The sequence below is a fragment of the Clarias gariepinus genome, chromosome 20 (assembly GCF_024256425.1).
Source record: "Clarias gariepinus isolate MV-2021 ecotype Netherlands chromosome 20, CGAR_prim_01v2, whole genome shotgun sequence".
Taxonomy (NCBI): Eukaryota; Metazoa; Chordata; class Actinopteri; order Siluriformes; family Clariidae; genus Clarias; species Clarias gariepinus.
Genome location: NC_071119.1, coordinates 27,437,969 through 27,452,641, shown reverse-complemented (window position 1 = coordinate 27,452,641; position 14,673 = coordinate 27,437,969). Strand labels below are relative to the sequence as shown.

The following is a 14,673-nucleotide window of genomic DNA, read 5'->3' as shown; positions in this document are numbered from 1 at the left end:
GAAGGGTCCAAATTTTGTATGGCATGTTGATTCATACGACAAGTTAAAGCCTTTTGGCATATGTATAAACGGAGCCATAGATGGATTCTCAAGGATGATTTTGTGGCTCAATGCATACAACACAAACAGTGATCCCAAAGTTATTGGTGGATATTTTCTCGAGACAGTAAGAGAAACTGGTGGTTGTCCTCGTACTTTAAGAGCAGACATGGGAACCGAGAACAGCTCTATCCGAGACATTCAGCGGTCCTTGCGTCAAAATGATCTTGACTTACAAAGTGGTGAAAGAAGTTTCATCTATGGGCGAAGCACAAGTAACCAAAGAATTGAAAGTTGGTGGGGAATTCTTCGCAAAGAGTGTGTGGAGTTTTGGCTGGAGCAACTCCATAGCCTCAAAAATGAAGGTGTTTTCAATGGGGAATTCCTAGATAAAAATCTTATCATCTTCTGCTTTCTTGGTATCATACAAGTAAGTCATTCTCACACAAAATAATCTCCATTATAAAAACATATGTACATAAATATGTAAACATATTTTAATATTTATTTGTTCTGCATAGACTTCTGTTTTAATGTACTTTTACTCTCCTCTTTCTGTCTTCAGACTGAATTGGATGCTGTCAAAGAGTCATGGAATAGTCACCTTATTCGTCCGTCACGAAACCAGAGAGTTCCCCATGGACGCCCTGAAGTCATGTATTTATTACCAGAACTATACAACACACAGGACTACTTATGCCAGATTCCAGAGGATGAAGTCAACCATTATGAAAATGACTGTGTCCACCGATCCGACATCGTTTGTGATAACGACATCTTTACACTGTGCACCTCCATCATGGCTGAAAATAATCTTCATGTTCCTGGGGACACTTACATGGCATTGGACCTCTACCTTTTCCTACGACAAGAACTAACAAATCGTCTAGACATTGAAAGATAAAGTTTGTGTAAATGGGGCTGTGTTCATGCATGCCAATGTACTGTAAAATTAAAAGAAAATTTATCTTTTCCCTTTACTGGCTAAATGTAAAATTAAAAGTAAATGTCATATTGATCCTTCAGAGGTACGAAGATAGAAATATTTTGGCCCTATAGTCTGCAAAACCACAGATACTTATCTTAACTCATGTGACTTTGACAGACTGACGCCACATCTGGGACTCCACACTACTCAGAACTGAGGAAGCCATTCAGATAAAAGTAGACATTATTTTACAACTTCAAGTCATGTGTTTATGGTTTCTAACAATTCTTTTTTTTTTTTTTTTTTTTTTTTTTACAATGTTTCACAAGTGCTATGCTTTAATAAGCAACATTCAAATTATTAGAATAAAGTGTGAAAGCAGGTCATTGTTTTTATATTAAAGTGCTTAAATTATCATATTTACCTTTAAGGTTTAACAGCATTTTATTAATGTTCAAATCTAACAAAAATTATTAAAAGACAAACAGTAATTTGTGGTACAAAACACTTTATTTAAGACATTTATAATAAAACATAACCAATAAATGTTTTCTGTAAAAGTTTTTTTAAACATCATAGATACATGAACATCAATAACTACACTGAAGTGTTGGGAGTTACTCAAATAATTACCAACTTCTACTTAGAAATGTAGAATTCACTACAAAAATAGTAAACTCAGTAAAACACTTCAGAATAACAAACAACATAAAAAAGTGCATTGTATTTATCACAACAACTTTAACTAAAGAGTAAAAAAAACAAAAAATTCCTACGTGTTCTGAAATGCTTACTGTAGGTATGTTGTGAAAATACCCTATTCCAGAAAAATAAAATATTCATACTAACACATCCATAATTAAAACCCAAATACTAGAATGCTTTTTATATAATAAACTGTCCTTGCTCAAGTAAAGTGTTATTACTGTTTATTATCGTTTAAGCTGAAACCATCAATAGAAAACTATATATTTTTTTATTTATGAACATAAAAAGAGCTAATGAACAGATCTTAGTCAAATTGTGAGAACGTAAAATAATCCTAATCCATCCTAACCATATGTTGTCAGATTATATCTTATTCTGTCAAATTAATGCAGTTCGGTCAAATTTATTTTGCCCTATATCAATTTAAATTTAAAAGACCCTCCATCAAATCAAACATTGTATCAAACATTATATCTAGATATCGATGTGCAAATGAAATTCCCCAAATGTAATTATTCAGTAAAGAAAAACACTATTTGTAAACCTTATTTCACTTAGATAAGAAATCAAATACTGTGAAACACCACTAACATACCAATGTTTAAACTAGTCCAATAGTATTTATTAATCTAAAAATTGGGATGTCCCTGTCAACATTATGTTTGGAGTCCTAAAACCTAGGGAAGAAAAAAAGCAAATGCATATGAACATAAACACACTTCGGTACAAATTGGTCTAAGAAAAATAGATGAATAAATGGAAAAATAATAAATGAATGTAAATGTACTGTGCACCTGAAACTTACCTCTAAATAATGTCCATTACCCACATGTTGGCATCAAGTACACTTGTAAAATCTTCAGCAAGCTCAAGGTATGATCCGTAGTTGTTTGGCACTTCTAACACACAACCACATGTGTGTGACTGGGGGCTTCTGGTAAAGGTGCTCTTTGGCTCAGTGAAGCGCACATGGATGGACTGTGATACAAGTAGATCAGCACCTGTAAACGTGTACAAAAATGATTGTTAATTTGGAGGACAGCCTTTGCTACCTACTCAATACCTCCATGCCACATAAGAACACACTGTTTTCCTAATGGAAAGTGCCCATGTGATGCAATTTTGGTCAACCTTTTAGGAGTAGGAATAAGAACAATTCATTAACATTCTTAACATAGAAAATCACGCTTTTCTCCAGTCGTAAGCGCACATGGATTTCATAAAAGATATGTTTAGACAATTTTAAACCAATTTTAAACCAAGTTTTTTTTAAACCAATAACGTGTATGTAACTGCTCCATTAATGAACATGCTGTATGCTGTCTCTGCTACTGTTTTTTAGTAACAGCAAAGATGCAGCTTTGAAACAGTGACACAGACGGCAGTGTCGGAAATAATAAAATAAACTCTGTTCTTACAGCACCGCTGATCATGCGCAGATTCATACATTCCCACTATATAATGTGAAATCAAAGAAAAACAAGCTGCATTTATTGAGTTCAGGGCATCATTATAAATATATAAATTCAATTATATTTATATATACTATATATACTTAATTACATAATATACATATTAAATTATTTGAGTGTACATGACTGTTTCTTGACATTCTTTGTCATAAGCAGGACTTGCAAACTGAGAGGTGGAATTGAGGCTTTTAGAAGTTGACTACTCACTTTTTACCTTTAGAGGTAAGAGTAGGGCAGAATTTTACTTATTTAATTATTTCTTTACATTTTACTTCCTTTTTTGCAAACTAAACTGTCTGATGAGCACAATGCTTTTACATAACTGATGTTGATTTCATCATTTCGCTTTTCGACCATTTAAAACTACAAAAAACCTGTAAAAACTATAACACCCACTATAACGCGCAGCCTACTTTAAAAGCACGTGACATCACTCTTTAAGAGCAGCAAACTAGGCAACTAGGCAATTTGTGAAAGCATCAATACCATGTGTCAGTTTGCCGCACATACCATAAAGGAGTGTGAGAAATGGGGGTACACTTTGGTAATGAAGTGATGAAGTGTTGCTCAAAAAACATTTGTGTACACTGTCAAATAATTTAATACAGATATATAAAATACATAAAAATAAAATAAAATGAATCAATTTTTTAAAAATAACAGTATATATATATATATATATATATATATATTAGGACACCTTCTAAGTTTTCGTGGGGATAGAAGTGATTTCCTGTTTTAATAATGTTAAAAGCTTCTACAACTGAAAGCAGGACCAAAATTATATGACTCTTTTGACCACTTAGAAGAGATTTCTTACTCAGAGAGGCTTAGTAAATAAAGGCCCTGGGGTTTCCACAAAATCATGGCAAAAAGCTTAATATAACATCCATCCTTTTGCCTCTTTGGAAAAAGGTGAGCACTACCTCCAGGTATATGATTAGACAGAATACATTTAGAGAAGTTAAGAAGGCCTGGAGACTGATCAGTGTATAGCAGGTTTCCCAAAAATCCTGTATAGGAAGAAGTGGTTGGCATAAATGCAGGAAAATCTGGTGGAAAATCTGGTGGTGTTAGAGATATTTTTTTAATGTACATTATATATTTATAATGTTCCCCAGAACATTTATTTTCTGGTAGCCTAATCTTTAATTATTAGTTACACAAATATCAATTGTGTGAAAATACAAACAAAACCATTACCTGTGCAAAACCGGAGAAATTTTCTCAGGCGTATATCACTACAGGTCCTGATAAATTTTTTAAGGAAATCCAGAATCTGACACTCTCGTTTGTTGAGAGCTTCATGTTGCAACATTGCTACAACCTTCCTGGTTGTGGGAGTGAGACTAGACATCACTTCATCTAGTCCTCCTGGAGGAAGATGGAGTCCCTGCAGAATATTGCTCCAACACTCTGCTACATAGGCTGGGTCTTGCACCATTTCTTTGTGTGCAACTTCAAGCAGAGTTCTCCTCAAATTGTCCTCCGTGACATGTCTTTTAATGTCATGTGCCTCAAGGAATTCAAACCATTCCTCTTTTCCAAAAATGGATTTAAAATCTCTTATTGCCTGCTCTGCAATCTCCTTATCTTCACTTGGAATTGTTTCCAGGAATGCAGCAAGCAGTTCATCATCCTTGATTTCCTGGTGAAGGCAGTGAGAAAGAAAGGGCTTAGCCAAGGCCACAGGAAAGTACTTTGCCATGTTGTAGCCTAACACCATCACTTTGGCCACATTCTCCCACTCGTCTTTCATATCATGCCTGGTCATTGGAACTTTCAGCACATTCCCAGTTGTGCATTTTAGTATAAATGTTTCCCAGTACTCACTCAAGGCATCACGTAAGACCCCACCATTGTCCTCTCCCTTTTCAGCATTGCCATTTGGAAGGACCATCTCAATCTCCAGCAGCATGTCATCAACTGTTATCTGTCCATCTTTAAATGCAGCATTCAGTTCATAAAATATGTTTCCTCTTCGAAGTCTTAGTTTAACAACCTTATTTTCATGATAAAGTCCTATTGATGGAGGTTGTACTACAGCAGTCTCCACTGGAAGAGTGTCATCCAGGACATCATTGTCATATGGGAGGTAAACGTACCCTATTTGGATTTCCTCATCAACTGAAACTGATGTGTTTTGTTCTTGCAGCACGTCAATGCCGTTAAAATTTAACGGTGATGTATTTGACATTAATTTCTCATCATTAGCATCAATAAAAAGAAACCTTGTGTCTGTTGTTGATGTGCTTGCCATTACAGTGTCAGTGGTAAGTTTGATGGGAGTGCTTGTCAACATAGCAACTTCACTGGCATGCTCATCAACAACAATTCCTGTGCTTTTTGAGTGTGTGTGTAAAGATGAAGCTAAATGTGAATCTACTTGATTTGCAGTTAAGTCCTGTGCATTCATGAAAATCCTTTTGCATGACACATAAAGTCTAAGTAGTTTCACTTTTCTCAAATTGTACAGCTGACCAAGTGTCATGGATGAGTCCAGCTCAGCTTCAGTGAAGTCTCTTAGTGTAAATTCAAACTCGTTTATATTTCCAAGCTTGTTTTTTCCCTGCGGGAAAAAGAGATCTTTGCCAATGTTCAACAGCTCATTCACTGGAGTGTCCTTCGATGCCTTGAGATGTCTGACTCCACCTCCTTTTCTTTCTCTGACTTGAATAAATGAGCCTTCGACCTCTTCAAACAAGCCAATTTGATATGTACGGCTGTTTTTGAGGGCATTTAAATTGCCAGCTAATTTTTGAGAACGATCATCTGAATGAGCTCTTTTACCAGTCCTCCGTAGTTGAATTTTTTCTCGTAGACTTTGTGTAGCTTTTGACACAATCGAGGAACTCTTTTCAAATGCTGCCACTTCTCTTCTACAATACTGTCGAATGGCAATTCTGTCTCCAAATTTGGGAACATATTTCATTAGCTGCTCATCTGACATCCCGTTTACAGCATAACAGTCTATCTGCAGAGGAGAGTTGAGGGATTATTGTATATAATAAACAATAACAAGCACAAGAAATGGCACTATAGACTTAAGCCATATTTCAAATTGACACATATCTTTAACATATATTTATAATGCTAAATATTGTAGTATTTGACTAAAGACTGAAAAACGCTAATTGTCAGCCATGTAACCCACGTGCTTAATGTTACGTTTATCCACAAATACTATAAACACAAGATACTGGGATTTTGGCTAAACTACATGTACATAACCCATATACCATACACCCTAGTGCACTTTTATACAGATGACAAGAGAATAAAGAGTTAACGATGTGATGTCCTACTCCAAATTCCTTCCTTCTACTTTTATGCTATTATAACTACTATGCTATTCTACGTTTATACAGTATAATGTGGGAATAGAGCAATATAAAAAGGTCAATACTAGAGTCTAAAAACAAAAAAAAAGTTGTTTGTGAAACCTTCTAATTGCGATGCACTTACCTTTTCATTTACAAACACGGAGATGATGCCCTGATCCAACTCACGCTGTTGTTGCAGAAAGTCTAGAAATCCCTGATCCATTCTGTCCAAAAACGGCAAATACACACATAAAAAAGCACGAACTGTTCAGTCAGTCTGTCGGAATGCATCTTTTAGACCAATCTGTGCATCCCTTTATACACCTACTGTATACTGGTTGACTCGCGGTGGTATCCGGGTTTTTCGCGTGGAAAGATGGAAATGTAATGACATGATGCATGAAACGTAATCATGATGAACCGTATTTACGGCCACTGCGCGAAACCGCATAGGTGAGATCGGGGTATTAAACATAATATAAAAAATATTCACTCCGCATATGTGACATGATATTTTTTGTGAGAAACGCAAGGACAGACTGTGTATTGTTACATTCAGCATACATAATGTTAAAGTATAACCAAAACCGGACTAGCCCGCGGTGACGTTGGTATGAAGTTGGACATTCGCGCTCCGGCTTCGCTGTCAGAGTCCGGCGACCGAACCTCGTCTACTGCGCGAGTTAATGACTGTCTGTAAATTACTGACTGAATATGAATAATATTCATATTATAAATATTATATTAATATTTATTCTCCGCCGCAAATCAGGATCTGGAAGCCGGCGCGCGAATATCCAAGGTCCAACTTTAAACCAACTTCAGCGCGGTCCGGAACCGATTGAAGTAAACAACAGCCTTATGGAAAATGAGATCGCAGAATATCATAGTGTGTGTGTGTGTGTGTGTGTGTGTGTGTGTGTTCGGGGGAAGCATGGTGTTGTTACACTATATTTGCATTTTAAAGATAGCCTGGAGCAAAAGATGGGGCACAGGAAAGCCTCATAAAATGTGTGGAACATGCAAACTTATCCACAAACCTTTAAAATTAAGTTAAATGGGTAAATATTACGTTAAAAGTTGGTTACATACCTTAAAGTTGTTGTGCTGGCTGTATGAGCTCCTTCCTCTCCGTTCATGTCCGACCAGGTCATAACTTCGAATCCAGACGTGTAAACCAATCAGCGCGCTCAGTTTATTATTCCGCCCGCACTGTTTATTATTTAGTGCTCAAAGTTTATTAATCCGCGCACACGGTTTTATTATTCCGCGCGCAAGGTTTATTAGTCCGCACGCACGGATATTTTATTCCGAGCTCTCGGTTCATTATTCCGCGCACACGATTTATTAATCGAGCGCATGATTTATTAATCCGAGCGCATGATTTATTAATCCGTGTGCTCTGTTTGTTCTTTTTTCCCCCTCATGACCCCTGGGGGGCTCCGTAGGATCTGGAAGCCGGCGCGCGAATATCCAAGGTCCAACTTTAAACCAACTTCAGCGCGGTCCGGAACCGATTGAAGTAAACAACAGCCTTATGGAAAATGAGATCGCAGAATATCATAGTGTGTGTGTGTGTGTGTGTGTGTGTGTGTGTGTTCGGGGGAAGCATGGTGTTGTTACACTATATTTGCATTTTAAAGATAGCCTGGAGCAAAAGATGGGGCACAGGAAAGCCTCATAAAATGTGTGGAACATGCAAACTTATCCACAAACCTTTAAAATTAAGTTAAATGGGTAAATATTACGTTAAAAGTTGGTTACATACCTTAAAGTTGTTGTGCTGGCTGTATGAGCTCCTTCCTCTCCGTTCATGTCCGACCAGGTCATAACTTCGAATCCAGACGTGTAAACCAATCAGCGCGCTCAGTTTATTATTCCGCCCGCACTGTTTATTATTTAGTGCTCAAAGTTTATTAATCCGCGCACACGGTTTTATTATTCCGCGCGCAAGGTTTATTAGTCCGCACGCACGGATATTTTATTCCGAGCTCTCGGTTCATTATTCCGCGCACACGATTTATTAATCGAGCGCATGATTTATTAATCCGAGCGCATGATTTATTAATCCGTGTGCTCTGTTTGTTCTTTTTTCCCCCTCATGACCCCTGGGGGGCTCCGTAAGAGAGCGCTGACCGCCTGCGCTCTTCAACATGGTGGAGAGGAAGCGCACAGTTTTATATCCCACCTCTATACAGGGCGGCGTGAACACCGTGACGAAGACGTGACGATGTGACTGACGCTTTCGAGCTTATTTCCATGGACCAGCCCAAATCCTTCACACACTGAACACACTCGACATTAGCCATGGAGAAGCACAGAGTCGTACCTGTGTAGAAACTTCCAGAAGGTGAACGAGCTCTCTTTCAGAAGCCTGAGTGTAAAACTAGGAAGATGTTTCACCATCAGACAGGAAGTGTCCTGGACATTTTAATGGACCTGTTTCAGTTCCAGACATTCTGAATGTAAAGATGGACTTACAGGTTAAAAACTTTATATAATGAGTGTTAAAGCTCTGAGTTCAGAACAGATGAGGAAACTCAGAGTCCTGCTGATATTTCCATAAGTTTGCTTAGTGGATCATGTGAGGGATAAAACTGGCATTCAGTATAAAACAATGGCTCATTCACTTCTCCTTTCTCACATTTAACACATTCATAATGGAGGGAGTTTTATATCACCTTTAAGGTTTCATGAACATTAATATAATAAAGTTACTTATTTCATACAGTATTATTTCTGATCATTATTTGTAAGTGAGTGTAAACAGGTACAGTAGGTACAGAACATCACTACATCTTCATCAGTGAATTAAAAACCTCTCATTTGTGTTTATAACTTTCCTGATGGTCCTAAACAGATAAAAAGTATGAAGTAGTGGAATTTTTAATATTTATGTTAAAAAGGAGCTATTTTTATCTTCTTGGCTGGTTGTACATTTCTGAATAATGTTGTTGTGTGATCTGGTGTGTGTTTACTGTGAGATTTCAGTACCAGGAACTGTGTGTGCATGAATCACAAAATAAGAGGAAGCGTGTACACAATAATAGTGATTATTTATAATAAAATTATGTTCATATGCTGGTTACATTATCAGCCCTAATAAATTGGACATTATCAATAAAACTTTACTTAGTCAATAAACAGTTGTTGAATGTTTATTTTATTTATTGCTTTGTTTCTTTTGGTAAAATAAATGTTAAATTTGGATGCAGAGTTGATATTTCCATTAGTTTGCTTAATGGATTGTGTGAGAGAGAAAAGAAATATTCAGTATAAAACAACAGCTTAATCACTTCTCATTTCACCCATCGAACACATTCATAATGTGTAAGAGAATTATTGTATATAAAATAAGTCACTTCTACTCTCTTCCTCTCTGCCTCATAGATCTGATGTTAATGTTTTTAATCTTTCATGCTTTCATGCAAACTCCATGCAAACAGACCCAAAAGCAGGAATTGAACTCGGACCTTGCAGATGCAAGGCAACAGTGCTAACCACTCAGCCACAGTTCCACCTGATTTTAACAATGTTAATTTCATTGTCGCAAAGCCGCTTTACAAAATAAAAAAAATAAAAAGGAAATGTGTATCACAGTAAGGGGTTTACTTTGAATTTCCACTACCATGAACTGTGCACTGTATGTACTGTATAAATCACAAAATAAGAGGAAGTGTGTACACAATCAGATGAATTATTTATGGTTATATTAAGCTCATATGCGTGTTAAAGTTTCAAAAACTGAATAAAAAATCTCTACTAAGTCATAAATAGTTGTTGAATGTTTATATTATTTAATTTAATTATTCTTAATTTAAACACACTATTAAACTTCACTGAACACATGATTGTTTTACTGTTAAAGTTAAAATTTAAAGAAATTATATTTTTAAAAAAATAAAAACTTACTGTATATCTGATGCATTCCACACTACTGTTCATTAAATGAAACAATGAGACGAGTTTTATAAATGACGTCTGCACTGATTGCTCTGAAGCAGTAAATCAGGTCTCAGGTTTCTAAAACTGACCTTCAGCATTTTTTCCATTCTTCCGTACTGAGGTGTAGATTTATAAATGGATCTGTACACAACTCAAACCAGTAGAATGTTAATTGTTGGCTTGTGTGTGAACAGTTATAGAAATACATACATCTTATTTATTTTTATTGTTTTGTTGATATGTGTACTGTAAGATCTTCGCTTGGCCTGCACCACAGACATGAGGCGAGGTCTTACAGAAAAAATTGATATTTCTTGAAAAAATGTGGAAGGAGGGTTGAGGAGGGAGAGAGGAAAGAAGTGGAAGTAAGGAATGGGGATGTTTATGTGCAGGTCTGGTAGCAGTGCCCCAGCAGTGCCCCAGCAAAAGTGGCAGCAGAGTGGCAAAAAGGGGCCCGCAGAGACAGTGGTGCTCGCTGATTCTTTGCCATCACCTTCAACAGTCAGAAAGCCATCTTTTAGTGCATTCTCTTGCATGAGTCCAGCATGATGGTGTCGCAGCCCTTGGATTCTGAATACAAGGCAGAGAGTCTCCAACGGGTGCAATTGATTTTATTATTCTGCAACCAGCGTAAGCACCGTGAAAACTAAAAATGAACACAACATAGCTGGTTAAATAAGCCTCTGGCATAACACAAATTTACAAATAAAACCCCTACATCTTTACAGTACATCATCATGGATTTACAGTGGGAGAAACGTCAAACAGCCGCCTGGAGCATGATAGGTCCATGACAGGACTGTGACAGGACCATGATCGATCTGTGCACGAAATGTGATCCCCCGCGATGACGTAGTTAACGATGCCCCGCCCCATAAATGCCCCCATGCGCTTTCTAAAAAGATGGTTGCAATGCTGTATAATCCCGCCAGATGGAGCATTGACTGCTTCAGTTAACTGCAGTGTCCAAGCAGCCGGTTACTATATTTATTATATATAACATAACTTACGTCAACATAGTTTCATGAATAGATGATGTGCTAAAAAAGAGGGAAAAAACGATTAATAAAACATATTTAAATCACTCAATACACAACCCATGATGCTTATGCAATTTTTAATTAATTAAATAATAAAACTACTTATTGCAAAATTTTTCACAACATACTTAATAATACTTAAAGACACGGTAACATCTATAATTTATCTATACCAGTCGTTGTGGGTACGGAATACAAACGCGTGCTATGTACAGTATTTTACATTACGGTGTATTTTATCTATTTCCGTTTAATACACTGGTAGATAATATTTTGCTGCAAAGTAAAGCTTAAAATTTTACTTCTGCTTGAGTTTGTTTTCATTATATTTTTGATGTTTTCGCTGATGTTTTTTTTTTCGCTGATAGTCAATATAGCATAACGTGCCCACATCAAAGATCTGATGGGACATTAATCACTTATGACTACGGCGAATAGATGCGGAAGCAGAGACAGATTAAATCCCCATAAACATTCACACTTGAAAACAATACTAACAGAACTAAACAGTTCCAGAGGGTCAGCGCCTGTTATCAGGACAGGAATCACCTACAGGATACTACTGTAATTTTTACTGCTTATATATTTTTGCCATAGTTTCATTTGGTTTAACGCAATTTCATGTGTTATTTGTTTGTGTGTACAGTACGTGTGTGTGAGAGAGAGTGAGAGAGAGCGCGTGCACGAGAGAGAGCTTATATTGTGATTTATCCAGGGTTACTAAAGCCTGGCTTACTACTACTAATAAAAATATTTTAATGTAACCCATGAGTCTCAATCACAAAATCAGCCAACGCTGTAAACAGATGACACGACAAATTATATACTCTGAAACATTAATTTGAACATTTAAAAATATATATTTAAAAAAACATAAATATAAAAACAATCAACTATTATTGTCAGGGTCAAGTTTACGAGGCTTCTCAGTCTTTGGTTAATTTTACCTCTAACCCGAAACCAATGTGGCTTATTAAAGATGCACTGTTTTATTGGACATGGCTGTTTTGTAATGTTCAGCAAAATAAACACTGTCTATGGTTTGAATATACTGTGAACGTCTCAAGATCACGTCTCTTCAGATCCTTCTGCACTAATGTTATCGTGGTGTAAATTATTAACGTATCGATGTATTTCACTTGCGGACAAAATAGACCATGTCTACTAACGAAAGTAACTAATTTTTCATTACTCTTCTCTTACGCAGCACGCCTAAAAAGATAATAAAAATTACACCAATCCTGCCATGATGCTACCCTGCCCATACACAACACTGGCTGGGGAGATGAACTCAGACTTTCCAAAACTTACTATTATTTCTTGAGATGAAATTAAGCTAGGATGAAGACAACCGAAAACAAACTCCCCTCTGTGCAATATCTACTGTATTAGAGTATAACTGGAGCAGCCACAAAATGCCCCCCGTCTAACTCTGATTAGGAAAAGCTCACGGACACCAAACCTGCAGCACTTTGGTGGAATTTTTAGTATCTTTTTAGCTGTGCTGCATAGGAAAAGAGTAGGTACAAATTCGTTACTTTTAATAACGTGATGTTTGATTGGATGTTATATCATTTCCAAGTTTAATAGTGTTGAATTTAGAGTGCATTATACGTGGGATTTTAGAGTGCAGTATACGTATACATTATACAATGAGAAAAGGAAGTAAATAAACACGTAGCAATGCAAAGAGGACAGAGCTGCGAAATATTTAAGCAATATAAATTCAACAAAGTGTGATCATAATGGTTGTTGTTGCTGCTGTTTAGGTAATTGGTTCCATCGTGTTACTGAACGCAACTGTGTTTACAAAACTGAGCGTAGGGAAAGAAAAACACTCGCTAACGCATTTGAATGAAAAGGGGCAGCGGCTTTTCTTTGAAGATAGCGATTGTGTAATGAGGGGGCAATCCGTGGCAGGGGGCGTTTTAGGGCATAACACACCTCTGAACGTCTTTTGTCTTGTAAATGATTATCTTTGTTCATCTTCCAATCCCCCACAGCGCACACACTCTCTACACTGTTGCTATGTTTGTTGGGGCACTTGGTTATACAAAGCACTTTAATGTATGAAACACTTACTTCCTGGTTTGTTTTATTTTAAATATTGCTTATTACCTTTTCCGGAAAAATAAACATTAAACATAAATATGTTATCATTGTGTATTAAATTGTTGGTTCAAGTAAATGTATTTTTAAATACCCAAACAATCCCCCAACGATTAAAACACGCACACATGACTTTAAAAATAAAATGTATTCTTCCAAAACTAGTCAAAGGTAAAACAGTAATTTGTATAAAACAAGTGAATACATGTTTAATTTTTGCTTAAAGGTCATTAAAATACCCGGATAACACCAGCTGCATATCAGTCTCTATCTGGTTCTTTTATATTAAAATATCATTTTTTTTTATATTAAAGATGGAACTGTTTAATTCTTTGTTTTCCCGCTAAAGTATCAAACGTTTTGCAATTCTGTGTTCAGAATATACCGTAGACCTGACCAAACATCATTCTGAAGGTTTTGCACTGTGACGTCATCCCTCCTACAGCTCCCTCAACAGCTTGTTCAGGCTCCTCCAGTAGCTCCAAAAGGCCAACCGTCATCCGTCTGACCCCCCAATCCTCCACAGCAGAGCTCTGATTAAAGAAAACAGGAGAATTTAGTGAAGACAAAGATAAATAAACTTTACAGAATATCTTGTTGTAATAAATATAAAAGATATTAGTAAACCTACACCACAGAGTGTGTAAAATACTGTTTTGGGGAATTCTGGAATGTAAATAAACTGCCTGTGCTAACTTTAACCAGTGAACTTTGTTAACGTTAACCACTTTCTGTCTGTATTATCATCTGCATTAAATTAACCGAGAATTTACTTAATGTGTTTTTTCATACAAATAAGTTAAGCGATATAACACCCGTATATATTAGTTTATCTCTGAGGCCAAACTATAACTTCCCAATTACTGAAGACCCCCCCACACTCCCTCCCCCCCACTCCTTAACTGATAAACACTTAACTAAGCGCTCGCGTCACGGCCAAATTGAGAAAAATTTAAACCCGGTTATGAGCATTTAGCTCGCAAGCTCCTGTACATCTATCCTCAGCTTGTGTCCTTCATAAACTGCATCACATTATATTCACAGAAATAACCTGCAGATTAACTCTTACCCAAAGAATAAATAAATGCTGAATTTATCCAGGCAACACG

At 36.6% G+C, this 14,673-nt stretch overlaps 2 protein-coding genes across 2 annotated transcripts; one reads left to right on the top strand and one right to left on the bottom strand.

The window, feature by feature from the left end:
• Positions 1-950, top strand: LOC128508441 (uncharacterized). Its single transcript, XM_053479786.1, has 2 exons — positions 1-469; positions 605-950. Exons 1-2 carry the CDS (start codon positions 95-97, stop codon positions 941-943), a joined length of 714 nt encoding a protein of 237 aa, XP_053335761.1. The 5' UTR covers positions 1-94; the 3' UTR covers positions 944-950.
• A 1,114-nt stretch (positions 951-2,064) lies between these two features.
• LOC128508442 (uncharacterized) lies at positions 2,065-5,293 on the bottom strand. Its single transcript, XM_053479787.1, has 3 exons — positions 4,351-5,293; positions 2,481-2,676; positions 2,065-2,352 (listed from the first exon to the last, which is right to left on the bottom strand). The coding sequence occupies exons 1-2, from the start codon at positions 5,063-5,065 to the stop codon at positions 2,483-2,485; spliced, it is 909 nt and encodes a 302-aa protein (XP_053335762.1). The 5' UTR covers positions 5,066-5,293; the 3' UTR covers positions 2,065-2,352; positions 2,481-2,482.
• Between the last annotated feature and the right edge of the window lie 9,380 nt (positions 5,294-14,673).

Excerpts from the sequence above, each read along its gene's own strand:
- LOC128508441 (XM_053479786.1), top strand. The coding sequence starts at position 95 with ATGATTTTGTGGCTCAATGCATACAACACAAACAGTGATCCCAAAGTT. Across the intron at positions 470-604 it reads GCTTTCTTGGTATCATACAA|ACTGAATTGGATGCTGTCAA; the intron begins GTAAGTCATTCT and ends TTCTGTCTTCAG.
- LOC128508442 (XM_053479787.1), bottom strand. The coding sequence starts at position 5,065 with ATGCTGCTGGAGATTGAGATGGTCCTTCCAAATGGCAATGCTGAAAAG. Across the intron at positions 2,677-4,350 it reads ATTTCTCCGGTTTTGCACAG|GTGCTGATCTACTTGTATCA; the intron begins GTAATGGTTTTG and ends ACACGTTTACAG.